At 48.1% G+C, this 27715-nt stretch overlaps 1 protein-coding gene across 1 annotated transcript; it reads left to right on the top strand.

The window, feature by feature from the left end:
- The first annotated feature begins 6886 nt into the window (after nt 1-6886).
- On the top strand, nt 6887-27715 carry TMEM53 (transmembrane protein 53). Its single transcript, XM_042950780.1, has 3 exons — nt 6887-7049; nt 22662-22783; nt 26985-27715. Exons 1-3 carry the CDS (start codon nt 6989-6991, stop codon nt 27636-27638), a joined length of 837 nt encoding a protein of 278 aa, XP_042806714.1. The 5' UTR covers nt 6887-6988; the 3' UTR covers nt 27639-27715.

Genomic DNA, 27715 nt, shown 5'->3' with positions numbered 1-27715 from the left:
AAGCAAAAATGAAAACAAAACCCGCTACCTCAGCCTCATGTCTCCCTCCAGTCCCCTCTCTGGTTTTCTTACTTCACAGGAGAGCTTCTTTTTTTTTTTTTTTTAATGTTTATTTTTGAGAGAGAGAGAGAGAGAGGACAGGCGGGGGAGGGCAGAGAGAGAGAGAGAGAGAGAGAGTGTCACAGAATCCGAAGCAGGCTCCAAGCTCTGAGTTGTCAACACAGAGCCCGATACGGGGCTCGAACCCATGAGCCGTGAGGTCATGACCTGAGCTGAAGTTGGACGCTCAACTGACCGAGCCACCCAGGCGCTCCACAGGAGAGCTTCTTAAAAGCACTCTACAGTACTACTCCAGGCTGAAAGGCTATGATAGATGGCCAGCCAGGTGAAGAGGTGATAACATTGTATTTCAGGTAGAGGAAATAAAATATGCAAAGGTTTAGAGGTGAGAGAATGTGAGGCATATTTAAAGAATTCCAGGTGGGAGGCAGTACAGGGCTGTTGTTAGGAACATAGAGACTAGAGCGCCATGATCTCCCGCCTCCAGGCTGTGTGACCTTATGCAAAGTATTTAACGTCTCTCTAGGCTTCAGCTCTCTTACCTGAGAAAAGGTGATGATACCTCAAAGGGCCAACATAAAACTTAGCTTCTATTTTCATTGCTGAGACCATTTCAGAATGTCTGGCCACAGTATGAGGAAGGAAGTGGCGAGGGATAAAACTGTGAAAATAGGCAGAGGCCAGAGAATGAAGAGCTGTGTGTGCTGTGCTACAGGGTCTGCCCTCGATCCCTAGGGCCACATGAAGGTACTAAAGGGTTTTAAGTCAAGAGTGACAAGAAAAGAGTTTGTTCTAGAAATCTCTTGACTGCAGTGTGGAAAGATGATTGTAAGGGGGCAAGACTGGACATGGGGCACCAGTTAGGAGGCTGTTCCCCTAATCTTGGCAAAAGATTCTGGTGACAGTAGGGCTGGAGAGGAGCAGGAATGCCACATAGGTAGAATCGACAGGACCTGGTGACTGGCATTGAAGGATAAAAGTGGGGGAGGAATCAAGGATGCCCAGCTGACCTTGCTTCCTACTTAACAGAGAAAATAGGGCCCTTTTCTCCCGTCCATTCTCAACCCTACCATGTCAGCACCTAGCCCTTCCACGGGTGCTAGAGTCTGCCCTTCTATCTTTCAATCTTTCCATCTTTCTGACTCCTCTTTTTTAAACAAAATTTTTAACGTTAATTTATTTTTGAGAGACTGAGAGAAATAGAGCACACGCAGGGGAGGGGCAGAGAGAGAGGGAGACACAGAATCTGAAGCAGGCTCCAGGCTCTGAGCTGTCAGTACAGAGCCCGATGCTGGGATTGAACCCATGAACTGAGAGATCATGACCTGGGCTGAACTCAGAGGCTTAACCGACTGAGCCGCCCAGGAACCCCATTTCTGACTCCTTGTAAATACCTACTCAATCTTCACCAACCAAAATCAATAGGTAAATAACGCTTTTTTGATGATCTTTCCTTCAAGCTTCTACCCTTCTTCCATTCTTCACCCCCAAATTTCTCTAAACAACACGTGGCATACAAGGCCCTTCAAACTTGGCCCCGGGCTAACCTCATCTCACCTTTCAACTTCCCAGACCCTTCCAGACCCTCTTTATTTCAATGATGCTCTGCCATGGGGAATGGCCAGCCTCCTTTCTGCCCTTTGACTAATTCCCCAAGACAACTAGGGGCTCTTGGTTCTGTGGTCCCACCTATGCCACCTCTTCCCCTACTATGCTGTAAAACTAACCATCCATCCCAGTAGAGTGTGAGTTCCTCAAGGGCAGGGGTTGGTCTTCCCTATCTCTGTGTCCCCAGGGCCTGGCATAATGCCTGGCACAAAATAGATGTTTAATAAATGCTTGCTGGGTGAATGAGTGAAGAAATCAGCCTGCTCCTGTTTTAGATGGTTATATCTGAGGGTCCCTGATATGTAGGTCCATAAAACTACCAACTTCCCAAAGCTACCATGTGCAGGGTGGCAGAATCTCCATCCAAGAAGGCCAGTGCAAAGTCTATGAGGCATTTTACAGCTATGACAGGAAATAGCAATGTCAGCAACGGTGTCATCTCTGGACACTAAGGACAGGGATTCAGTGCCATGAACGGTCAGTTAAATTGTAATTGGAGTGAACTGTTCCTCTGCAAACCATAATGTTCTTTAGCTGCACAGCCAAATGGCATTCAAGAAGGGGAGATTTTTTTTTGAAATGTCAAAGAAATTATTTCCAATTTGGTGCTCACAAGCAGAGACTCTAATGATCAGTGGAAATGAGAAGCAAACAAATTAGCACTAATGGAAAATGGCTTTTGGAAAAGAGGATTTAATTTATAGTCAGCTGATCATGGCATGCAGCATGCAGTAAAAGTCAGCCTCACCAGCTTGATCATAAGAACCGGAGCACACATGGAATGCCAGAGAAAAATATATGTATGCCATCATGCTTATTGGAATCTCTCTGTAAGTGGCAGCCAATTAAAATTGTCATTATTTTACCTTGGAGAGAAAATGGCCTGAAAAAATCAAAGCACATGAAATTAAAATCCGGATTAGGAACCATGGTCCAAATTGGTTTGTTTGTGGCCTTTTAACCTTGGCAAAATCTTCTGCAAGGACGACAAACCTACTTTGTCTTCAGCCCAGAGTGGACTCTTTGTTTTTAATTTCCTCTCCATTTTCAGAGGTGATTAATAAATCTGGACTCCCCCACAAATCATATCTATAGCAGACAAATGGTTCTTCTTCACGCAGGGAAACTAAGATCACAAGATCTCAAAAACCCCGGCTATTGTACTAAGTCAAAAGTCCTTAGTGACAAACGAGCAGAGGTAATAAAACCCAAAAGGTCACCTGGTCTTGTTTCTAAATAAAATTTCTCAGAGGGCTTTCTTTCCCTAAACCAAAGACACGTTTCTAAAAGCAAGAAGCCTCTAGAGCATGGGCTGCCAGCCTGGCTCCCTGTCCCCAGATGGCCTTGGAGACAAGGCAGTCAGTGTCCCCTGTTCCTGCAGGCTCCATCTGCAGAATGGGAGAGAGATCTTCTCCTTGGGCTCCCATCCTAACTCCTCACTCTTAGCTCCCCATTCAGAAAGAGAGAGGGAGGGAGAAGAGAGACAGAGAAAGAAACACTCTCCTTCTGACCTCAGGCCTAGCCAGAGGGTGTCCTGGCCTTTACTTCTCCCTCAGGGCAGATGTACTACAGTTTGTCACTTCCTTCTCTTAGTCCCTTCCTTCTGCTCCCCATTCATAACTTCTTCACAGATCCCTCCTGCCACCCATCACTTCCCTACAGACTCCATGTGCCCCATCTTTCCCCCAGTTTATTTTCCCTCCATCCTCTCCCCAGAGACCACCTTTCTCCCATTTCCCTCCTGTGAAACCCTCTGCCTTCATCCTCTTGCCAGACCTACCCTCATTCTCTACCCAGACCCCAATTTTCCTCTCCTAGATCACTTCTGCTTCCGATCTCCACTCCACAGACCTGCCCTCATGCTCTCCCCACCAAACATTAACTCTCTAGGCCAACCATCATCTTTCTACCCATGGTCTCCTCACCCCTGCACTGCTCTGTGCTTCATCTTCCCTGACCTGATTTCCTATCCCTCCTTCCTTCCCAGCCTCTTTACTCTGCCCTCAAAGGCCTTTGTTCCCAATCAGCAGTCTTCTCCACCCTTAGCTTCTCCACACTTGCTCTGCCTCCCCTCAGCCTGCCCCCAAAGTTGGCTCTACTCCAGGTGCCACTTCTGCAGAGCCCTCCCTGGTGGAGGCTGTTTATATTCTTATACCCCAAAAGTCTCAGGATTGGCAGGGGGGCTGGGGTCTCCTCACCAAAGCCCAACCCAGTTCCTTATTCCGCCTCTTTCTTGTAAAAACCCTTGCTACTTTGAGGGTCATGCCACTCTAATGTATTGACCATTATCCCTCCTCATATTCACAGCATCACCTCAAGCATCAGACTCAAGAACAATTTTCTTAATCCATCAAGGACTTTGGTACCTAGCTCACAAGCATCCTTTTCCCTCCTCAAGTCCTGCCATCATCTGGGGGCTGGCCATGTCAACATCTTGACTGTCTTCTATATTCCACTCCAGCTACCCACTCCCATGGCTACATCCTGGACCTTGCCATCAGCTGGACCTAGTCAAGCTTCATCACTCCACTTTCTGATCACACCTCTCTCATTCAACTATTTCCAAGATAAGGGATCTCTGACTTCACTGGGACCCCCAGTCTATAACACTTTTACACTCTCCCATGCAGTTTAGGTGCTAAGCTCTATCATCTCGACCCATTGCAGGATCATCCACCTCTTTGTCCTTCCATTTCACCACCTGATGAAACCCAAACCTGGACCGATTGAACTAACCTCTCTGCACCCCCCACTAGATGGCTGAATACTGTTGGGGAAAAATGCTTATCACACAACCATGCAGACTGCTGCTGCTACAATGAATGGTCACGGACCTCAAGAGGCCTCATAACTGCCCAGAAATCTGTATGCTGCCTCAGTCATCTTGTTGCCATTGTTCACTCACTGAGGCTAGTTCAATCTTTCTCTGCTCTTCTCAGACCTTGCATACCATCTCCCATCCCACTCTCACTGGCTGATATCATGTCCCCATTTCACAGAGAAACTAGACACCACCAAACAACAATTTCCTCAACTTCCTGCCACGAAACCTACTAATGTACTAATCTCTCATGCTTCCTTCTTGTCACAGTGCAAATGTCCCTCTGCTTTTCCAAGTGAATTTCTCCACCAATGCTTTGGATTCCCTCCTATTCCTTTTCTGGGGGTGCTACTTTCTCACTTATCTCTGTAAATTTGCCTTTTATTCCTTTTGCTGGATCCACGCCAAAAGCATTTTCTCATCTGAATAAAAATCTTTGCCTCCTTCCTATTGCCTTCTCTCTTTTTTCTTGGAAAGAGCCAAATGTCTTGAAAATGTATTGTACAGTCTTCACTGCCGCACCTTCACACCCACTTCTCGACTCACGGTAATTTGACCTCTCTTCCTATCACTTCCACTGAAACTGCGTTTGCAAAGGCCACCAACGACTTCCTTGTTTCTAAATCCAGTGGATTTTTTCAGACTTTATTTTACTTGATTAGTCATCAGCCTTCAACACTTTCCTGCCTTGGCTTCTCAAACAGCACGTTCTACCACTGATTATTTTACCATTTAGGATACTTCATCTCCATTGACTTTGCAAGTTCATCCTCCCTTGCAGACCCTCAGACTCAGGGGCTTCTCAGGACTATGTCCTAGGCCTTCTTCTCTTCTTACTCCTGTATATACTGTCTGGAAAGCCCAACAAATCCATCCACCCGTGTGGCTGATGTCTACAAGGCACTACAGACCACCACATTTCGATTTCTAGTCTAAACTAGAAATCTTGCAAGCTCCAGTCAGGCATATTTCACTGCTGCCTCAACACTTCCACTTGGATGTCCCACTGGACTCATCAGTCCCAAAACTTACCCTCTCCTAAAAACTTTGCTATCTCTTCTTTCTGTGTGCTCCAGCCAGGAATTTAGAAGTCATTCTTCACTTCTACTTGCCCCATCAAGCACCAGGTCTGGTTCTTTTTAGCTCACAAGTGTCTAAGGAATCCATCCCCTCCTCTTCATTCTTTAGGCCACCATAATCTTTTCCCATTACTGAAACAACTTCCTAACTGGTCTCCCTCCTTCTCCCAATCCCCAATTCATTCTCTGCATTGATCTTTCTAAAACACAAATCTGATTGTTACTCTGTTGTTTAAAGCCCTTCAATGACTCCCCACTGTCCTCAGGATAAAGTCTGAACTCTTGTGCTTGTGGCTATAAAACACACTGGAAAATTTTTACCATCTACCTATAAGCTCAGAGCTGAGTGTGGCATCAAAGACCCTCCAGGATTGGGACCTAACTGTTCTTCCAAGGTTTTCACATTAGTATCTCCTCTGGCCAGAAGATGCTCAAGATTTCTGGCACTCACCCCTCAGTTTCCTCTCTTTGAGGAAGGAGTCTTTTGTCTTCCCTATCTCCACAGTCTTTCAAGGCCCAGCTCAAGAGACATCCCCATTGCCATAAATGTCCCTTCAATACTTTCTGAGCCCCTAAAATCCTTAGGGCCTACCCTTCTGTAGTATTTATCCCTCACACAGAATTACAGTTGGTTCATGCATGGTTTTTTTCCCTCTCCTTTTAAGATGTATGGAAGTCAGGGCCAAAAGCTTAATCCTCCCTAGAGCCCACCTACATAACAGGTGCTCAATAAATATTTGTTAAATGCATGAATAAATGCAAGAAAACTGTACTCGCTAGCTCCTTTGTGCCCCCCATGAACAGAGCATTCTCTAGAGTCTCCCCCTTAAGACACCACTCCCCTGTCTACCACTCACCCCACCAGCCAGAATATGCCTGAACCCACTGGGTAGAGGATGGCCGGCACGCGTCCTAGGCCGTTTTGTACGGTTTTCTACCTCCAGCCCTCGGAGCTGCGTCTGGTAAAGGATGGTAGAGGTAGGAGATGATGTAAGTCAAAGGGCACTGCCGTCCACCTCGTAGGACAAGACACGACCGAGAAGGAAAACCTTCCCATTTCCAGAATACCGCAAATCTCCCGCAGACCCTCTTACCTACACTGGAGGGTGGGGCCTCTTTCCGACTGGCGTCCCGGCTGACCAATAGCGGACCCAGATCAGGAGATCCAGCCAATGGCTGAGAAGCAGAGATAGACGGGGCGGGGCATGGTTGCTAGGGCCTACTGGTGGGGTGCGGCGAGAGGCTCCGAGAGAGACTCGGCGGTTGCTAGGACGGGAGGTCACAGAGCGCGGCTCAGGGATTGGGCAGCGACGGGAGAGGTGGGTGGTGATTGGGCGGTGCCCGAGAGGCTGCGGGTGAGGCGCGGGCGCGCGAGCGGGAGTTCCGGCGGAGGCCCGTGCTGAGTGCTGGCGCCTTCACCATGGCCTCGTCTGAGCTGGACTACACCATCGAGATCCCGGATCAGCCCTGCTGGAGCCAGGGTATGGAACGACGGTTGGGTCCAATTGTGGGGAGGTAACCGAGCGAGTCTGTGGGTCGCAAGCATAGCTGTGGCTCCTCCCCTCTCGCGGCACCGCCCTCTCGCGACCCGCCCCCTCACGGGGTCCCGCAGGTCCTAGACTTTGTCGGGCCCACAGAGCCCCGCCCCTGTACAATCCCCGCCCCCGGAGTCGTCTCCGGGTCCGAGCCCCGCCCCTTCCCTGCGGCCTGGGCTTTGTTGAGGGATTTTTCTGTCTTTTCGGTTGGAGATCTCCGGTCTGTGCCCTCTTTTCTCTCGCAGCTGAGAGCTGCCTAGGACAGGGGTTGTCCTGATTCGTTTGTTTGGGGTCAGGCTTCCCACTTCCAGCCTCTCTTCGGTGGTTGTGGCTGGAGGACCCACCCGTTATTTTCCACCCACTGTTTCCCCCGGGGGTCCTTGCAGAAGCCCGGGACACAGGACTCATCCCTCCCACTGTCCTTCACAGTGGCTAACCGAGCAGTCTCTGCTGTCAGGTAGAAGTCGGTTCAGATCCTCCCTTTTTGTAGTTGGGTGACCTTTGGCAGTTTCCTCATGTGCAAAATGAGGCTACCGATAGTAACCTCCCTCCCAGGGCTGTTGGTTACACAACTGAGGTAATTTGTGTAAAGGACCCAGCATAGTGTCTGGCATGAAGTAAGTATAGTGATTAGCATTACTCCTCCCTAGAGTCATATCATTAAAGAGTGGTGTGTGGGAGGCTCCACAAAATGAGTAGCCTGTAGAGCAGGCCTGGATCCTTGCAGTGAGAGTTGAATTGGGGCCCCAGAGAATGGAAAGTCTGGCCTCGATTGGGAATTTTAAGAGAGGAGGCTTGAAGTACTGAGCCCAGCATGTCTCTCCCTGCATTAGTTCACATGGCCTTTCCGCCCTCCAGTCTCACTGCCAGCAGCTCAGCCTCTTGTATGGTTACCACAGTGATCTTTCTTAATGTAGAGGTTTGCTTTTATCACTGGTCTGCCTAAAACCCTTCAGTGGCTCCTTACTGCCCTCAGGATAAATCAAGTCCAGGGTCCTTAACGTGGCATTCAAAGTCCTTCGTAGTTTATCAGCCCCTGCTTATCACTTAGATCACTGTGTCCTTCCACTGTTCAATTTAAGTTTTATGTTCTGGCAACACAAACTGCTTGTGATTCTCCACACACTTCTTGCTTCTCTGCCTTTGCTTCTGCTGTTTCCTCTGTCTGGAATGCCCTTTCCCCTCTGCTGCCCCACACCACCCCTCCCTTGTCCTTGTCCGTTTCATCATTGAAGGCTTAGCTCAGATGTTGCCTCCTTCAGGAGAGCCTTCCCATCCCCTCCCATGGCATCTGTTTTACTTGGTTGGGGTCTAGGAGGAGAGGGCAGCCGCTAGGCTCCTACAGGACAGATGGCTCTAGACCAGATGTATTTCCTTAGAGCTGGGTATGTTGGCATAGGGCTCTTGAGCTTACAGATGTAAAAATGCTTTTGAAAGGTTTTGGCATCAGGGGGAGGTGAAGCCAGTTAATATTATTGCCCTTGGAGAGCCACCAGCCACGAGAAGGGGTAGAGCTGCCGTGGTAGGGCAGGTGTTCTCCCTCAGCCCAGGTGGGCAGCCTGCTGGTCTTGGTTCACAGTTCACTTCTACCTCCTGCTGGTTCTATGGCTTTGGCAAGTGACTGAGCCTTCCTTGGCCTCAGATTCCTCCACTGTAAAATGGGAATTGTAATAGTGTCTGCATCATGAAATTGTGAGGGCTTACAAGGTAGGGACTGGGTGTGTGTGCCTGGCATGTCTGTGTGTTTCCTCTATTTGTGGCTCCCCTCACTGCTTGAGGAAGCTGGGTCCTAGGGGGCCATTTAGTACTGCGTCCTTCTACTAGCATGAGGGTGTTCTGTTGCTTCAAGACCCTTCCCTGATAGGATGCTTCCTCTCAAACATCCTGGACTGCTGTCGGTAACTGGGATTGTTAGAAAGCACTTCCCTTTCTTGAGCCACAACAGGCCTTCCTGTCATTTCTGCTTTCAGTTCAGCATTTGTTGTGTCCTGGCCACGGGTTAGTTATTGGTGCCTCAGAAGTGACTCAGGCAAAGGCTCCATTCAGGGAGCTGTGGTTTGGGGGAGGAGTGAGGGTTTATAAGCAGGTGGTTTCACAATGATGTGATAACTGCAGGGCTCGAGGGTCGTGGTGGGTACAACACAGCAAGGTAGTCTCTCTTTCTCTGTCTTCAAGAGGTCAGCTCAGGGGTTGCTTGGGTGGCTTAATCGATTGAGCATCCGACTTTGGCTCAGGTCATGATCTCATGGTTTGTGAGTTTGAGCCCCACATCAGGCTCTCTGCTGTCGGTGCAGGGCCTGCTTCAAATCCTCTGTCCCCCTCTCTCTCTGACCCTGCCCTACTCAGGCGCTCTCTCTCTCTCCCTCTCTCTCTCTCAAAAATAAACACTTAGAAAAAAAAAAAAGAGGTCAGCTCATGCCTTCCTCACATCTCTCTTCTCCTAGAGAAATACCTGTAGGGCCTTCAGCTGTCACTCCTCTGATGTGGTCCTAAGAACCTCCTCCTTCTGATGGCCCCTCTGGATTGGCTTCAGTTCATCATGCTTTTCCCTCTTAGAGTGCATGCCCTAGAGCTGAGCTGGAACGTGGGACCGCAAAAGGAGGTCACAGCACCATGATCCCCTGAATCTGTCTGCAGAGAGCTCTTTCCAGGCCGACATGGCTTCACACAGGGATACTCTGTGGGGATCCTGGAGATTGTCTTTCTTTTGCAGTTATTGTTTAGTGGTGGAGAAGTGTATAGGACAGTTATATTTGGTTTCCAGAATATCTTTTCCCTGTATTTAAACATCAAAACTGCAGTGCCTGGCACTGCGGTGAGTGACAGGCGAGCAGCTGCTACTGGCATATCAGTTAGCTAGAAGGCAGCTGCACACCTGCAGTTGTTCAGAGCCCAGGCTGGGCAGCCCAGGATCCTTCTGCCGGGAATCCCACCAGCCAGTGTCTGTGGTTGCCCATGCTGGGAGGATAGTCCGCCCGGTCCTTTGCTGAAGCTGCTCCCTTGCCCTGGTGTCTCCCTGCATCCTGGTTCTCTGACCAGTGATCCCCTCCCCCTCCTAATACTCTGCTCCTATCTCGTTTCCTTGGAGAAGGTTCTGTTCTCTGGTTCTCGTAGCAGGGATCCCTGTCATAGTGCTTTTGACGGTTTTGCTCACTGTTGTTAGGGGCTGGCAAGGATGAGGTGCCAACTAGGCTGAATGGAGTCACTTGGCAGCTCTGTGGGCCTGAGCCAGAGATGCTCTTGACATTCCAGGCCGAGGCTATGCTGCCCCTCCTCCCAGCCAGAGAATGGTCAGCCAAGTCCTGCCCCAGGGCCCCCCCTCGGCTTGCTGGGAGCACTATATTGCTCTCATGTTCAGTAAACATTTTCAGAAATGATTGGTTCACAGGGTCTGGACAAGGGCTCATCTTAGAGTACAAGGAAGGCCTTCGGAGGTCACAGAGAGGGGAAGTGACGGGTGTATTGTAAGCCTAGGCTTTACTGTGAACCTGGTCTTATGTCAGCACTAGCAAAAAAAAAAAAAAAAAAAAGTGTGTCCCAAGAATGGCCAATTAACCCTCAGGAAGCTTTCACTGGCCCTGGGAAACAGTCTGGAGTGGTTTTGAACACCATGGTGGGCTCCAGGCATTGAGGTGGCTTCCTGGAGAACAGTGGCCCAAGGTGACCGAAAGCTTCACAGAGCCGATGGTGAGCAAAGGGAGTGTGGAAGTAAGAGCGCTGGAGAGGCCTGAGGTGGCCTGAGCTGTCACACCAGAGAGGCCTTGGAGGCCCAGGTGAAGACTGAGTTGGGACTTGATCCTCTCCTTGCCTGCCGGCCTCCTAAAGGCATTTTTTTTTTTTTTTTTTGAACAGGGGAGTTTATTTACAGACATACCCTGTCTTATTTATTATTGCTTTGCTTTATTACCCTTTGCAGATGTGGGTTTTTTTTTTTTTTTTTTTTTTTACAGATTGAAGGTTTGCTGCAACCTTGCATCAAGCAAGTCTCTGGGTTCCATTTTGCCAACAGCATTTGCTCACTTTGTGTCTGTGTTGCATTTTGGCAATTCCCATAATATTTCAAAAAATTTTTTAAACGTCCATTTATTATTGAGAGACAGAGATACAGAGTGTGAGCAGGGGAGGGACAGAGAGAGGGGGAGACACAGAATTCGAAGCAGGCTCCAGGCTCTGCGCTGTCAGCACAGAGCCTGACACGGGGCTTGAACCCACACACCATGAGATCATGACCTGAGCTGAAGTCAAATGCTTAACTGACTGAGCCACCCAGGTGCCCCAATTCTCATAATATTTCAAAATTTTCATCATTATTATATATAGTTTTGGTGATCTGTGATCAGTGATCTTTGATGTTACTATTGTAATTGTTTGGGGGCTCCACAGACCCCACCTATATAAGATGAATGTTGTGCGTGTTCAACTGCTCTACTGACCACCATTCCACCTTCTCTCTCCCTCCCTTTGGGCCTTCTTATTCCCTGAGACACATTATTGAAATTAGGCCAGTTAATAACCCTACAGTGGCCTCTAAGCGTTCAAGTGAAAGGAAGAGTTACGAGACTCTCACTTTAAATCAAAAGCTAGAAATTATTAAGCTTATTAAGGAAGGACAATGTGGAAAGCTGGGATAGGCCGAACACTATGTTTGGCATAAGCCAAACAACCAAGTTATGAATGCAAAGGAAAAGTTCTTGAAGGAAATGAAACGCGCTACTCCAGTGAACACATGAATGATAAGAAAACAGCCTTATTGTGGATACAGAGAAAGTTTGAGTGGTCTGAATAGAAGGTTAAACCAGCCACAACACTCCCTTAAGCCAAAGCCTAATCCAGAGCAAGATACTAACTCTCTTCAATTCTGTGAAGGCTGAGCGAGGTGAGAAAGCTGCAGAAGAAAAGTTTGAAGCTAGCAGAGGCAGGTTCATGAGTTTTGAGGAAAGAATCCATCTCCATAACATCAAAGTGTAAGGGGAAGCAGCAAGTACTGATGTAGAAGCCACAGCAAAGTCATCCAGAAGACTTGGCTAAGATAATTAATGAAGGTGGCTACACTAAACAACAGATTTTCAATGTAGATGAAACAGCCTTATATTGGAAGAAGATACCATTTTGGACTCCCATAGCTACAGAGAAGTCAGTGCCTAGCCTCAAAGCTTCCAAGGACAGGCTGACTTTTGTTGGAGGCTAAGGCGGCCGGTGACTTTAGGTTGAAGCCAATGCTCATTTACCATTCCAAAAATTCTAGGACCCTTAAGAATTATGATGAGTCTACTCTTCCTGTGCTTTGTAAATTTAACAAAGCCTGGATGACAGCACATCTGTTTACAACATGGTTTACTGATAGTCTAAGCTCACTGTAGAGACCTGCTGCTCAGAAAAAAAGATTCTTTTCAAAATATTACTGCTCATTGACAATGTACCTGGTTACCCAAGAGCTCTGATGGAGATGTACAATGAGATTGATATTGTTTTCATGACTTGATAACACAACATCTATTCTGTAGCTCATAGATCAAGGAGTAATTTCAACTTTCACATACCATTATTTAAGAAATGCAGTTAGTAAGTTTATAGTTGCCACAGACAGTGATTCCTCTGATGGATCTGGGCAAAGTAAATTGAAAATCTTCTAGAAACAATTCACCATTCTAGATGCCATTAAGAATATTTGTGATTCATGGGAAAAGGTCAAAATAGCAACATTAACAGGACTTGGGAAGAAGTTGATTCCAACCCTCATGGATGACTTTGAGGGGTTCAAGACTTCAGTGGAGGAAGTAACTGCGCAAGAGAACTAGAACAAGAGAAAGAAAGAGCAAGAGAACTAGAATTACAGGTGGAGCCTGAAGGTGTGACTGAATGGCTGCAATCTCACTGATAAAACCTGAACAGATGAGGAGTTGCTTGTTATGGAAGAGCAAAGAAAGTGGTTTCTTGGGATGGAATCTCCTCCTGGTGAAGATACTGTGAAGATTGTTGAAATGACAACAAAGGATTTAGGATATCACATAAACTGAGTTGGTAAAGCAGTGTCAGGGTATGAGAGGATTGGCTTCAATTCTGAAAGAAGTTCCCTTGTGAGGTAAAATGCCATCAAACAGCATTGCATGCTACAGAGAAGTCTTTCGTGAAAGGAAGCATCAACAGATGCAGCAAACTTCCTTGTCTTATTTTAGGAAATTGCCACAGCCACCTCAGCCTTCAGCAACCACCACCCTGACCAGTCAGCAGCCATAAACTCTGAGGCAAGACCCTCCACCATCGAAAAGATTATGATTCACTGAAAGCTCAGATTTCAGATGATGGTTAGCATTTTTTAGCAATAATGTATTCTTAAAGATTTTATTTATTTTTTAAAAGTAACCTGTACCCCCAATGTGGGGCTCGAACCCACGGCCCTGAGATCAAGGGTCACATGCTCTACAACTGAGCCAGCCAGGTGCCCCAGCAATAAAGTATTTTTAAATTAAGGTATGTACATTGTTTTTTTTTAGACATAATGTTAGTGCACACTTACTAGACTACAGTATAGTATAAACACAACTTTTGTATGGACTGAGAAACCAAAAAATTCACTTGACTCACTTAATTGTGACATTTGCTTTATTGGGGTTGTCTGGAAATGAGCCTGCAATATCTCCAAGGTATGCCTATATTTTTTGAATCATAGTCTCTTTCACACATTCATAAAACCCTTTCTAATTTGTCTGCTCTGTACCAGGTGCTGTGCTAGGCTCTGGATTTGAACTCCAGACCTTTACAAGCTTCCCTTCTCTGAGGTCTCCAGGGTTGCTGTTGTACTTACACTGTTGACCATGTCCTGCTCGCGTGCCAGGCCTGCCAGGAGCACTTCTCATGATTTTATTAATCACAACCACCTTGTGAAGCAGGGGGTGCTCTTACGCCGATTTACAAATGAGGAACAGAAACCTGGGGGAACTCAAGTATCTTACCCCAAGTTATCCCAGCTTTCAACTCTGGAGCTCCACTCCTAAGCTAGTGCATGCAGATTTCAGTTGCCGTTAGTAAGTGTTGTTTGAATACAGTTCCATTTCTAGAAAACAATTAAGGACACACACAGAAAGAAAGAGGTGTCCAATAAAGTCTTTTTATAACAGCAAAAATTGGAAATATCATGTCCAATAATGGGAGATTGTTCACCACAAATTATGAAATATTCTACAGTCGCTCTGTAGCCACTAAAAAGAGTGGTGTAGAAAAATATAAACTGACAGGGAGAGATGTTCACAATATATTGCTAAATGGAAGAAAGCAGATTACAAAACTGATTCCATTTTTATTAGATATTCATTTTCTCCTTTTCTACAGTAAGCATGTGCTCCTCGTGAAGGGATAGTATCTTTGATTTATTGAACTCTTTCTTTGTGCCAGCTACCATGCTAAGCCCTCTATCGTCATTATTATATTTAATCTTTGTATTATTAGCCCCATTTCACAGATAAGGAAATTGAAGTTTAGAGAACTTGCTGAAGGTCTGTTTCACAGTTATTTGTGGCAGAGCCACAGATTTGAACTCAGATAAGGTTTTATTTGTATTTTTTTTAAAGTTTTTATTTTAATTCTAGTTAGTTAACATACAGTGTTATGGTGTACAATACATACATATGTACGTATGTACAAAACAACATACAGTTTCAGGTGTACAATATAGTGATTCAGCAATTCCATACAACACCTGGTGCTCATCAGGACATGTGCCCTCCTTAATCCCCATCACCTAGTTCCCCCATCCCCCCAGCCACCTCCCCTCTGGCAACCATCAGTTTGTTCTCTATAGTTAAGAGTTTGTTTCTTGGTTTGTCTTTCTCTCTTGAATTCAGATATGATTTTATATAGTAAGTACTCTTTTTTAAAAAATTAATTATTATTATTATTATTTTTTTTTTGGAGAGAGAGAACACATGCAAGTGGGGAGGGGGCAGAGGAAGCAAGAGAGAATCTCAAGCAGGCTCTGAGCTGTCAGTGCAGAGCCCTATGTGGGCCTCGATCCCACAAACCGTGAGATCATGACTTGAGCCGAAATCAAGAGTTGGATGCTTAACTGACTGAGCCACCCAGGCACCCCTGTTATGTGATTCTTGATCTTGGGGTCATGAGTTCGAGTCCCATGTTGGGGTACGGTTTCTTTAAAAAATATATATCAGGACTGTGAGAATTTAGAAGGTATTTCTGAGGAAGCAGAAGAAACCAAGGATCTTTTGTTCTTTGCATTTTAAAAAGAAAACAGGTTCTTTGCCTTTTGATTCTGGCTTACAGAGAAAAAGCACATATTGTGTCACAGACCCTTATGCCTCATCAGCCTTTCCTTTGTCTTCTCCACATGCCCCTGGGATAGACACAATCTAATTTATGCTTTAATTTTATCACTTGGACTGTTGTACAATATATATATTTGTAATTCTTGTATTATTGGTGTCAGTGTTGTTTTGTTGAGTTCCAGAGGACAGGGAGCCTGTGAGATTAAATTGTTTTGTGGGTGCTCAAGAAGTGCCAGGGTTGAAAAGAATACTTCTGCCTTTGCCAAGAGGCTAAAGTAACATTTTTTTAGTGGTCATTTATTTATTTTTGAGAGAGAGAGCACAAGCAGGGGAGGGACAGAGAGAGAGAGGGAGACACAGACTTTGAAGCAGGCCAGAGCCTGATGTGGGGCTTGAGCCCACAAACCGTGAGATCATGACCTGAGCTGAAGTCAGAGACGCTTAACTGACTGAGCCACCCAGGGGCCCCTGGGCTAAAGTAACATTTTAACTCTCATTGCAAAAGTGATACATACTGATTTTAGAAAATGGGTAAAAAATATCAGGAAAAACCATTTGCCTCTAATCCCAGAAATAATTGCTATTAATATTTGATGTGTTTTTTCTGTTTTCTTTAAATTTTTTTTAAATATTTATTTATTTTTTGAGAGGGAGAGAGAGAGAGAGAGAGAGAGCGAGCACGAGCGTGAGCTGGGGAGGGGCAGAGAGAGGAGACAAAGAATCTGAAGCAGGTTCCAGGCTCTGAGCTGTCAGCACAGAGCCTGACACGGGGCTCAAACTCATGAACCATGATATCATGACCTGTGCTGAAGTTGGTCACTTAACCAATTGAGCCACCCAGGTGCCCCTTGATGTGTTTTTTTCTATGCACAAATATGTGTGTGTGTGTGTGTGTGTGTGTGTGTGTGTGTGTGTGTGTGTGTGTATTCTGTTGTATATGCTGCTTTTCAACTTGCTTTTTCACTTAATGTACTATTAATTAAAAAAATTTTTTTTTCAAGTAATCTCTACACCCAATGTGAGGCTCAAACTTACAACCTTAAGATCAAGAATTGCATGGTCTACTGACTGAGCCAGTCAGGCATCCCTATTACTATTAATTTTTAAAAATAATAGCATTATTGAGATATAATTCACATACCATAAAACTCACCCTTTGAAGATGTACAATTCATTGGGTTTGAGTATATTCACAGAATTGTGCAGCCATCACCACTAACTCCAGAACATTTTCATCACCTCAAAAGACACCCTATACCTATTAGTAGTCCCTCCTCATTCCCCCCTTCCTTTAGCTCCTGGCAACTACTAATTTACTTCTCTATGGATTTACCTATTCTGGACATTTCATATAAATGGAATCATACAATATATAGTCTTTCATGTCTGGCTTCTTTCACTTAGCATATATTTTCAAGGTTCATCCATGACTTGTAGCCTGTATCAATACTTCATTGCTTTTTATGACCAAATAGTATTTCATTGTATGGAGATATCAAATTATTTAATTATTTACCTTGAGAGAGAGAGAAAGAGAGAGAGGGAGAATGTGCACACGTGCATGCATATATGAGTGGGGCAGGGGCAGAGGGAGAGGGAGAGAGAATCTTAAGCAGGCTCCACGCCCAGTGGGGAGCCAGACAGGGGACTTGATCTCACAACCGTGAGATCGTGACCTGAGCTGAAATCAAGAGTCGGTTGCTTAACTGATTGAGCCACACAGGCACCCTGCAAATCCTTTGCCCATCTTAATTGGGTTGTCTTTTTATTGTTGAGTTGTAAGAGTTTTCTTGTATATGCCGGATACAATTCCCCTATCAGATATATGATTTGCAAATATTTTCTCCCATTCTGGGGCTTTGATTTTCACTTAAAAATGTTGATTTATTATTTCTTGAGAGAGTGAGAGTGAGTAGGGGTGGGGCAGTGAGAGAGGGAGAGAGAATCCCAAGCAGGCCCTGCACTGTCAGCACAGAGCCCGCTGTAGGGCTGAATTCATGAACTGTGAGATTATGACCTGAGCCGAAATCAAGAGTCAGATGCTTAACCGACTGGGCCACCCAAGCATCCCTTGTTATTTTCACTTCTTTGATAGTGCCCTTTGAATTTTTTTTTTAATGTTTATTTATTTTTGAGACAGAGAGAGACAGAGCATGAATGGGGGAGGGTCAGAGAGAGGGAGACACAGAATCTGAAACAGGCTCCAGGCTCTGAGCTGTCAGCACAGAGCCTGACGCAGGGCTCCAACTCACGGACCGCGAGATCATGACCTGAGCCGAAGTCAGCCGCTTAACCGACTGAGCCACCCAGGCGCCCCGATAGTGCCCTTTGAAGTACACATGTTTTTAATTTGGATGAAGTCCCAATTTATCTATTTTTTTTTCTTTTATTCCTTGTACTTTTGTACATGTCCGAGAAACCATTGCCTAGCGCAAGGCCACAAAAATTGACTCCTGTGTTTTCTATAGTTTTAGCTCCTACGTTAATGTTTCTGATTTTCTTAAGGTATTATTGAGTATTTTCATATGATTAAACACTTTTCTTTCTTAGAAGTGGAGTTGCTATGTCAAAGATCGAATGTTTTTGAGACTTTTGATACAGGTTCCAAAATTGCTCTTGTCCCTGTCATTTCCCTCTGCCCTCCCACCTGGCTTCCACTGTTCTGGTTCAGGCTTCTGCCATCTCTTGCCTTGCACGTTACAGCAGCCTCTGTCTGTTCCTAATGAGCACTGCCCATGCAGTGTGATAAGTGTGGTGGCACGGTGATGACAGGTGCTGTGACAGAACAGAAGAGGGGCATCTAACCAGTCTGGTGATTTGGGGTGGAGGATGAAAAGGGGTTGAGGAAGACATCAAGGGAGACTTCCTGGAAGCAAACAGTGAGCTGACTCAGCAAGTGGAGTGGGCATTAGCAAAGCATGAACATGGAGCATCAGCATCCCGGGCTGGGGAATGAGGAGCATGTGCAAGGTCCTGGAGCGGGGCGGGGCAGGGTGGCATGGTGGTCCAGAGAGATGGACGTTGACTCTGCCACTTCTTGGCTCCATGTTCTTGGGGAGAGGGACTTGCTCTTCTGTGTTTTAGTTTTCCCATCTGTAAAATGGGGACATTAGTAACTAACTTCTAGGATGATTGCAGGACCAAATGAAGCCCCATATGTTGGGGTTCTGGTTGGGGTAGCCAGTCCCTGAGGAGAAGCAGGTGGAAGAGGTCAGCATTGGATCTGTTGATGTACAGAGGGAGCTATGTGTACACGTTTGGAGCTGAGGTAATAGAGATTTGGTTAAGGCTAGGGGATTGGGGGGCACCTGGGTGGCTCAGTCAGTTGACCGTCTGACTTTGGCTCAGGTCATGATCTCGTGGTTTGTGAGTTCAAGCCCCACATCAGGCTTACTGCTGTCAGCGCCGAGCCCGCTTTGGATCCTCTGTGCCCCTTTCTCTGCCCCTTCCCTGCTTGTGTTCTCTCAAACATAAAGAACCAAATAAATAAATACAGACAGACAAACAGACTGGGGGCTTGGATTTTCTTACCCAGGGTGCCGGCTGGGATCGTGGTGACAAGCTGGTCTCTAGACCACTTGGGTTTGGATTCTAGTTTCACTGATTATTGTGTAACCCTGAGCAAGTCATTTATTATCTTTGTGGCTTAGTTTTCCATCAGTGAAATGAGAATAGTAACAGTACATTGTTCATGGGATTGTTGTAAAGATTAAATGAGTTGATAATAAAGTGCTTAGAGAGTGCTTGACATATAATGCTCTTTTCCTGTTATCATTATTGTTTTTCTTTGTGATGGGAAAGGGGGGGAGGTAGGAGCTGGAGGGAGATGTGGAATTCAGAGAGGTCTGTGATGGTTTAGGAACAAGGTGGATTTGATTGCCTCTGCAGGGTCATGGGAAGTCCTGGAGTATAAATGAGAGATGGAGCCAGTGCTTGAGTCTTGGCCCTGGGGGCAGCAGCCACGGCGGGGAGAGGGTGATACGGCCAGTGGAATGAGCATAAAAGGAACAGGGGCTTTTATAGGAGGATGGAGGAATCATGATCTGGATGTGGCAATAAATAACAATAGCCATAACAATTACTTTTATTACTCTGGAAAGGGCAATGGGTAACAAGAAGAATGCCAGCTCTTTCTCCTTGGATCCATCCTTCACTTTGCAGCCACATGTTCATTCCAGCACGTGTCTCCCGAGTGCCTGAATGGGCCAGCTACAGGGCTGGGCACTGGGGGATGTGGGGATAAACACGACACACTCAGTGCCCCCCTTCACAGAGCCTGCCAGCTAAAGGGAGAGATAGACATTATATAATTGTGCGAGTTATTAATACAGATTGGATTGTGCCACTTCCCTAATTCCAGGATCATCATTTGTTCTCTACTGCTGTGGAATAAAATCCCAACTCGTGTGCATGGCTTGAAAGGCCTTGCAGGATTGGGCCCCCGGACCTGCTCCTGGCAGCTCTCCCAACCACTGCTTCTCCTCACCCAGGCTTCTAGCCCTCCCCCCCCCCCACCCCCCAGGACTGCTTGCTGGGCCTCAGACCAACTGCAGCATCTCCAAAGCCTCATGCCCTCTCTCCACCTGGCAGCTCCTAACGGGCCTCAGGGCCAGCACAACAAATGTGTCTTCCTTCGGGAGATCTTTCCCAGTCTCCGTCACTCTCAGCCATGTTGCCAAAGCACCTTGGACCTCTCTGGGTTGTAGCACTTGAAATATAGAATCAGAAGGGGCACCATGGCTCTGGTGGGAGGAGGTCAGGGTGAAGGCTCCAGTTAGGAATGGGTCACAGGAGGAGATTGTGCCGGGGGAGTGGGCATGCCTGCAGACAGGAAGGGCACCTGTGGCTCAGGGGCAGCCTCGAGGGCCTGGCTTGAGTGGAGGGGCCAGTTGCCTCCCATTAGGAGTAGTACGGAAAGGCTGGGCTCTGGCCGTAGGCAGTGTGTTCAGGGTGTCCGTATTCTGAGAGCTTCTTCATGGAAATGCCTATCTAGGGGAAGGGTCATCTCTACTTGAGTTGGTGAAGCCAAGGGAACCTGTAAAACCTGGTGGAGCAGAATGGAGTTTCACATCCAGCTTTGGGAGGGGGCAGGTCAGAGGCCCAGGAGAGGCTGTTTGAACCTTGTCCAACTGGGAATGCACCAGTGCCACTGGTGGGGGCTGGCCTTAACTTCAGGAGGCCACCAGGGGGTGTGACATCCCATGGCTGCCCTCTCTGTATTTGAGATAAATGCCAAGGCCCTTTGCTGGTGTCTTGGTGGTGGCCTAGGAGGGGACCGCTATAGGCTGGGGGAGGGGAGCCTATGCTCAGACAGTTGCACAGAGGTAAGGGGGCCTCCCTGGGGCAGGTCTCAGACATCTAGTTCCTGGGTCTCAGAGATTCAAAGGCATATCCAAATGGGTGGCTGTTGATTGCTACCCCTGAGACTGCTGTAGCCTGAGCTTCATGGGGAGTCATCCCCAGCAAGTCCTCCCCAGATATGGCTTCTCCACCAGAAGGGCCAGGGCAGTCGAAGAGCTGCCCTGGCAGGGGGTGGGGACACCAGGCTGGGAAAGGTGGTGAGAATTTTTGGAGTGGCCTGGTGTAGGACCTTCTCCCTTATCAGAGGTCAGGCCAGCATCAGGGGAGCCTGGGAGCGCTGGCAGGCATCAGAAGGGACTGAGGCGCTGGCAGCTCCTGCTCCAGGCTGAGTTGCGACCCAGCCTGGGATCCCCATGGGGGCGGGTAGTTAATCTCTGAAGGCCAGAGTCACCACTGCTGGAGAGCAGGCACATTGAACTTTTCAATCACATTAATTTCCACAGGAAATTGTTGTCTTCCTTTTGTCCAAAGGTTAGTGATTTATATTTACCATCCTCTTAACTAGCCTTGAAATTTACTGTTGCCGGGTCACCGCTGGCATCCATAAATCTCGAGGTGGCAGCTGAGTATTGCCAAGTGGCTTGATACTTGGAAGGGCACACCCTGGCCCTTTTGGGAGGGCAGATAGCTAGTAACAGACAGTCCCCGCACGAAAGTCCCCCTGACTGGGCGGGTGCTGGCTTAGCAGGGGGAATGAGATGAGGTCTGACCAACAAGGTTGCAGGGAGGCCTCTTTGAAAGCAGCCGTAAAAGAAACAGCTGGCTTTGTGCCTTAGCATATCACCGAAGGAGACATGCTTCTAGTTGTGGGTGGTGCTCGTGGCACAGGAGGTCTCAAGTGGCTTAGTTAGGATGGGGAGCAAGGGCCACATTGCCAGCTGTGTACTTCCAGTGTGACCTTAGACCAGTTACTTAAGCACTTTGTGCCTCAGTTTCCTCATCTGCAATAATATGCCTCCTAGTGTTGTTAGGAGGGTTAAATCTCAATAAATATTGGCGATTATTATTCTCTGGCAGGACAGGATGGGTGGATTGGCATGGGCCCTCAGAATCAGTCTGCTTCACCTCCCTGTTGGTGCTGTCCTAGCCATTTCTCCTTTTAAGATCCTCTTCTTCCTGGGGCTCCTGGGTGGTTCAGTCGGTTAAATGTTTGACTCTTGATCTTAGCTCAGGTCTTGAGCTCAAGAGGTTGTGAGTTCAAGCTCCGCGTTGGGCGTGAACTGTACTTAAAAAATCCTCTTCTTCCATGTGCTCGTGAAATTAGAACAGGGCTGACAAACTTTTTCTGTAAAGGGCCAGTAGGTATTTTAGGCTTTGTGAACCACACGATCTCTGTTGCAACTACTCAGCTCTGCTGTTTTAGCAAGAAAGCAGCTACATACACTAAGTAAATGAGTATGGCTGTGTTCCAATAAAACTTTATTGTGGACAGCCAAATTTGAATTTCATATAAGTCATATGTCACAAAATACGATTCTCTTTTTATTTTTTAAACTATTTAAAAATATAACAACAATCATTTTTAGCCTGCGGTTTATATAAAAACAGACCACGTGTCACAATTGGCCCATGACTTGTAATTTGCTGACATCTGGATTAGAAGGTGAAATTGCATGGAGAAAGTCCTCACTTACTTTTCTCACCTGGGCTATGTCTTTGAGTTACTAAAGAAAGGTGCCCTCTTGTGGGTTTTTCCAGTGACCCTGTAGTGCCTCCTAAGAGGCTTAAATGCCACTTGAGGCAGGACAGAGGAGCGAGCCCCGTGGGAATCAGAGGCCCAGGGGCTGGCAGGATGCCTAGGTCTGGCACCTGTTGGTTCCCTGCCTACAGCTAGAGTGGTGCTGGCTCTGGACTGGCCAGTCACCCTCACCCCACATGACAGCTCGGTGCTGACAGTCCCACTGTGTCTGTGTTTCAGAGAACAGCCCCAACCAAGGTGGGAAGGAGGTGGGGACACGACAGCCTTTGGTGATTCTCTTGGGCTGGGGTGGCTGCACCGACAAGAACCTTGCCAAGTACAGCGCCATCTACCACAAAAGGGTGAGTACTGCAGGTTTGCGGACACCCAGCCCATTGGGGCGCTGCCCCCTGTGGCCCCTCTGTGGGGAACTCAGCCTTGGCCGCCCTCATCCCTGGGCTGCAGTGTGGCAGGCCTGGGAATGGCACGAAGAACAGCCTGTGAGGAAGATGTTGGGGTCATGGGCATTTTGGCAGGATTATCCCTTCTTGATGCTGCCAGCTCTGTTGCCTGGTCTGTCTCCCTTAGCCCCCTGACCTGCTTCCCCTTCCTCCTCCTCAAACCCCACAGCAGCCCAGCCCTGATGTGCTCCCAGCTGTGGAGTCAGCCCAGACCTCAAGTCTGTTGTTGCCCTGATGGGCAGCAAAAGCCTGGGCCAAGTGTGCTGGGAATTTTCTCCTTTTCTGACCAGGTGAGTTTCTGTCTTAGGTTGACCATGGACCTTCACATTCCCATAGTAGAAGGGCCTCTTGGAAAAGTGATTCAGGCTGGAGGTTCTTGCTTCTTCTTAAGCTACCCCAAGAGTTGGATATAGAGCTACTGGTAACTGGAGAGAGGCTTAGGAGGGCTGGGTTATGTTTTGGAAGCCCCTTTCACATCTTTGGCTTCTGGCCTGGCCCTGTCTTCCTCCGCCCAGACCTCCCAAAGCAGGGAGACACCAGTGCGGACAGCCCTAGGTGCCACCTGGAAGCCCTGGGCTGAGGAGTGGGGAATCTCCTGGGAGAAAGGCCAGGCAGTACCCTCTGCCCCCTGCCTCAGCCTCTCTCCACTGACCTTTGTCTGCACTGTGCATGAAGTAGATGGTGGCCCTGGAATGGGAGAAGGGTTGGAGGAAACATGTAGTTCTGAGCTTGAGGCCTTCCCCCACCAACAAGGCTGGTCCTCAGGCATTGCTGTTTATGAGTGGTCTTGCTCTGTGGGTAGTTTTAGCTACTTCTGAATTCCACTCACTGGGCCAGGCTGGTTTGTCTGGCTTCTCCAGTGGACTAAGATCCCTGAGGGCAGGTGGAAGAATAGGAATAGGTGAGTGTGGCCAGAACAGAGAATGAAAGAAAGGGCAGGTGTCAAGAGACGAGGCTGGGAGGGTCCTGGGGGGATTTAAGCAGAGGGGTGATGTTAGATCCCAGGGAAGGCAGTGGGGTTGAGTTGGCAAGCTGGTGGAGGGGTTGTCTGGGAAAGGAAGGGGGTCAGGACAGGATGGGTATGGAGAAAAAGATTTTCCAAACCCATACTTCTAATACTTTATTATTTAAAAGAAAAGAAAAATACTGCATCTACACATAGAGATGACCTTTATCTGCTCGTTAGTGCCCATCCTTTCAGCTTTTCTCTGTATCTTTTCTTTACCTAAACCACATCTGTTGACTACACTATTTTGCATCTTGCCTTTTTTCAGATCATGATCCCCACCTTCCCATGTTAATCTGTTTTTATCTCTTCTAGTTCCCAGTCTGTATTCAGGTTCTTCCGCAGTCCCCAGAATGTCTTTTATAGCTGATTTGCCCAAACCAGGATCCAATCCAGGATCACCCATGGCATCTAGTTATTTTGTTCCTTAAGGCTCTTTTATTTTTTTAAAGGTCTTATTTAATTAATTAACTTTTTTAGAGAGAGAGCGAGCACGAGTAGGGGAGAGGGGCAGAGGGAGAGAGAGAGAGAGAGAGAGAGAGAGAGAGAGAATCCTAAACAGGCTCTATGCTGAGCATGGAGCACCATGTGGGGGTTGATCTCATGACCCTGGCATCATGACCTGAGCTGAAATCAAGAGCTGGACACTCAACTGACTGATCCACCCAAGCGCTCCTTATTTTATTTTTTAAGATTTTATTTTTAAGTAATTTCTATACCTAATGTGGGGTGAGTGCGTGATCCCAAAGGTGCTGGAAGGAAAGTACGATGGGCGCTAAAAGCTATCATGGGGTTTGACCATTTGGGAGAGCATGGGCGACCTTCGTGAGAGTAGTGTAGGGGAGCCAGTGGGAAGGGGTGAAGCGGAGAGGGAAGGTGTCAAAGACCGTCTAGGAAGGTGGAGAGAGAGGGTGGGATAGAGTTAGAGGGGACACAATGAAACTGCAGAGGATTTTTTTTTTAATGAGGTTGGTTTGCTAGGAATCTAGAGAGAAGAGACTAAAAATACAGGAGAGGGAGGCAGGGACCCTCAACAAGGCCCTGGGGCCGAGTGTGCACAGAGATGGAGAAATGCTTGGCTGGAGGGGCAGGGGGACACTGGGATCTGATGTGCAGGGACTTCTAGGAGCATGTGATTGGGGAGTTGGCAGCAGAGATGCCAGGCACCTGGGAAACCTCGAAGTGAGGCCCAGACCCACGAGCGGGTCTCTTGTATTTTGGCTTGGCATGTCATGCCCTTCACGGGGGGTGGAGGTTGTGTGCGCTGTGTGTGTGCTCACAGGTGACACGCAGTTGGAGGGCACATGCTGTGCATATCCTCATAGATGGCGTGTTCACAGGAGTTGCTGTTTGTGTCTGCACCACCAGGTAGTTCTGCATGTGACGCCTCCAGCAGGGGAGTGTGTGTGTGTGTGTGTATACTCTTGAAGGGAGTGCAGCAGGCAAGTGTGTCCCCGCCAGTGGTGTGGGTGCTTGTGGGTGTGTACAGCTGGCTATTGCTTTTTTGTGCACTCACAGATAGTATGGTAGGTGCACGTGAGTGAGTGGTGGGTGCCGCGTGTGTCTGCCTCTGTGGGATGGTGATGTGGGTGGGCTTTGTTTAGTCCTAGGAGTTGCACGTGTGTGGTGGTGTGATGTGGGAGTGTGTTTGCATTTGTGGGCAATGCTGTGTGTCGCATAGGGGGGAAGACGTTTCACATCCCACTGGGAAGTCAGAACAGAGCACTTTGTGAAGTTTCCCAGAGCCTGAGGGGGCAGGTGGCATTGGTGAGCCCCTCTGCAGAGTATCAGAAAGGGGGCTTAGGCATGCCAGGGCCTTGGTAAGAACAGTCAGGAGGAGTTGGGGCAGATGTCAGATTGGAGTCAGCGGGAGGGATGAAGTTAGGGGGCTAATGGCAGGATTGTTTCAGCCGACCATTGCGTTGAGCTATAGGTCATTCAAGTACTGTGGCCGTATGATGTTCTCATTATCACTCCTACCATTACTGATTGCTGCTACTGTTTACTTTGTGCCAGGTGCTGTTTTGGGCACTTGAGATGCATTTTGTCATTCAATCTTCATAGCCCTGTGAGATGGATGTCATCCTAGTTTACAGTTGGAAACACAGACTTGGGAAGATGAAGGAGGCTTCTTTTTGCTCGTGCTGTTAAGAGGTGGTGCCAGGAATTGAATCCAGACCTGTATGACCCCAGAGCCCACCTAACAGATTCCCCTGACAAAGGGCCCTTTGTCTCTGGAACAGGACAACGAGAGGGGATTAGGATGCAGGCTCATGGCTTTGGCTGCCTTTTTTAACTGACCTAGAAGAGGATCTATCTGGAGATTTTGAGGCATACTTGACCCAGGCATTGCGAGGTACAGAAGCCTAAGAGTTTGGCTCAGATTTTAGAATTTGAGGAACAACAGTGTTTACTATATTTGGAATTTCAGGGCGAGTGGGAGGAGTGATTCCGGGCCTTGGAACCAGATAGATTTGGGTGCCAGGCTCCTGTGCCAGAGAGTATGGACTCTGCTCTCAAGGCCCTGCTGGAAGGTGGCAGTGGCCAGAGACTGACACGATGCGGGGTCTAGCTCACGAGTGGCCTCTGGTGGTCAAGACTGGGGCCTGCAGGCTATAGCTCCTGCGTTGGGTCTTTATGGGGTGGGGTGTCGGATGGTCCTCCTTGGGCCTGGGAGCGTGGGGATAGTGCTGAGCTGAGTCACTGCAGCAAGGTGTAGCCAAGCAGTGAGGCCGTAAATATGTCAGAGTTGAGCAGATGAGGGTGTAAGGGGGAGGTTGGGAGGGAGACGGTGTGGGCCAGAGTGAGACTTTCTTCTGGTCAGCTTAGATGTCTCCAAAGCGAGCTCCAAGCCTCACGTACCGTGCCAGGCTGAGTGGTCTTGGCCAGCATGAAGTGATTATTCCATAAATGGGCCTTGAGTGTACCTTCCACTCTGGAAGGCACCCGCATCTGTGAATGGTGAGCTGGTGCCTGGACACTGCTAGGCCTGTGGGCCTCTGGCATTTGGAGCTTCTGGACATCTCTGACCTAGCGGTACTCCCCTACCCCTACCCCCATCCCCGAGGACCGACCAGGCCTCTCTCCTCTCCCCAGGGCTGCATCGTGATCCGATACACAGCCCCATGGCACATGGTCTTCTTCTCCGAGTCCCTGGGCATCCCTTCACTTCGTGTTTTGGCCCAGAAGCTACTTGAGCTACTCTTTGATTACGAGATTGAGAAGGAGCCCCTGCTCTTCCATGTCTTCAGCAATGCTGGTGTCATGCTGTACCGATACGTGCTGGAGCTCCTGCAGACCCATCGGCGCTTCTGCCACCTGCGTGTGGTGGGCACCATCTTTGACAGCGGTCCTGGTGATAGCAACCTGGTGGGGGCTCTGCGGGCCCTGGCAGCCATCCTGGAGCACCGGCCTGCTGTGCTGCGCCTGCTGCTCCTGGTGGCCTTCGCCCTGGTGGCAGTCCTGTTCCATGTCCTGCTCGCTCCACTCACTGCCCTCTTCCACACCCACTTCTATGACAGGCTACTCGATGCAGCCTCTCGCTGGCCTGAGCTCTACCTCTACTCGAGGGCCGACGAGGTGGTCCTGGCCAGGGATGTGGAACGCATGGTGGAGGCACGCCTGGCACACCGGGTCCTGGTGCGCTCTGTGGACTTTGTGTCATCTGCACATGTCAGCCACCTCCGCGACTACCCTGCTTACTACACAAGCCTCTGTGTCAACTTCATGCGCAGCTGTGTCCACTGCTGAGCTCCTTCCCCACCCAACACCCACCCAACTTACCCCTACTCCAGAAATAAATGCCTGACACCTCCCCACAACCTATA

Source organism: Panthera leo, chromosome C1, assembly GCF_018350215.1.
Source record: "Panthera leo isolate Ple1 chromosome C1, P.leo_Ple1_pat1.1, whole genome shotgun sequence".
NCBI classification, from domain to species: domain Eukaryota; kingdom Metazoa; phylum Chordata; class Mammalia; order Carnivora; family Felidae; genus Panthera; species Panthera leo.
Note: the sequence above shows the minus strand (reverse complement) of the source record. Positions and strands in the feature narration are given on the sequence as shown.

Coding starts and splice junctions, on each gene's coding strand:
- TMEM53 (XM_042950780.1), top strand. CDS start 6,989: ATGGCCTCGTCTGAGCTGGACTACACCATCGAGATCCCGGATCAGCCC. Junction 7,050..22,661: donor TCAGCCCTGCTGGAGCCAGG/GTATGGAACGAC, acceptor TCTGTGTTTCAG/AGAACAGCCCCAACCAAGGT. Junction 22,784..26,984: donor GCGCCATCTACCACAAAAGG/GTGAGTACTGCA, acceptor TCCTCTCCCCAG/GGCTGCATCGTGATCCGATA.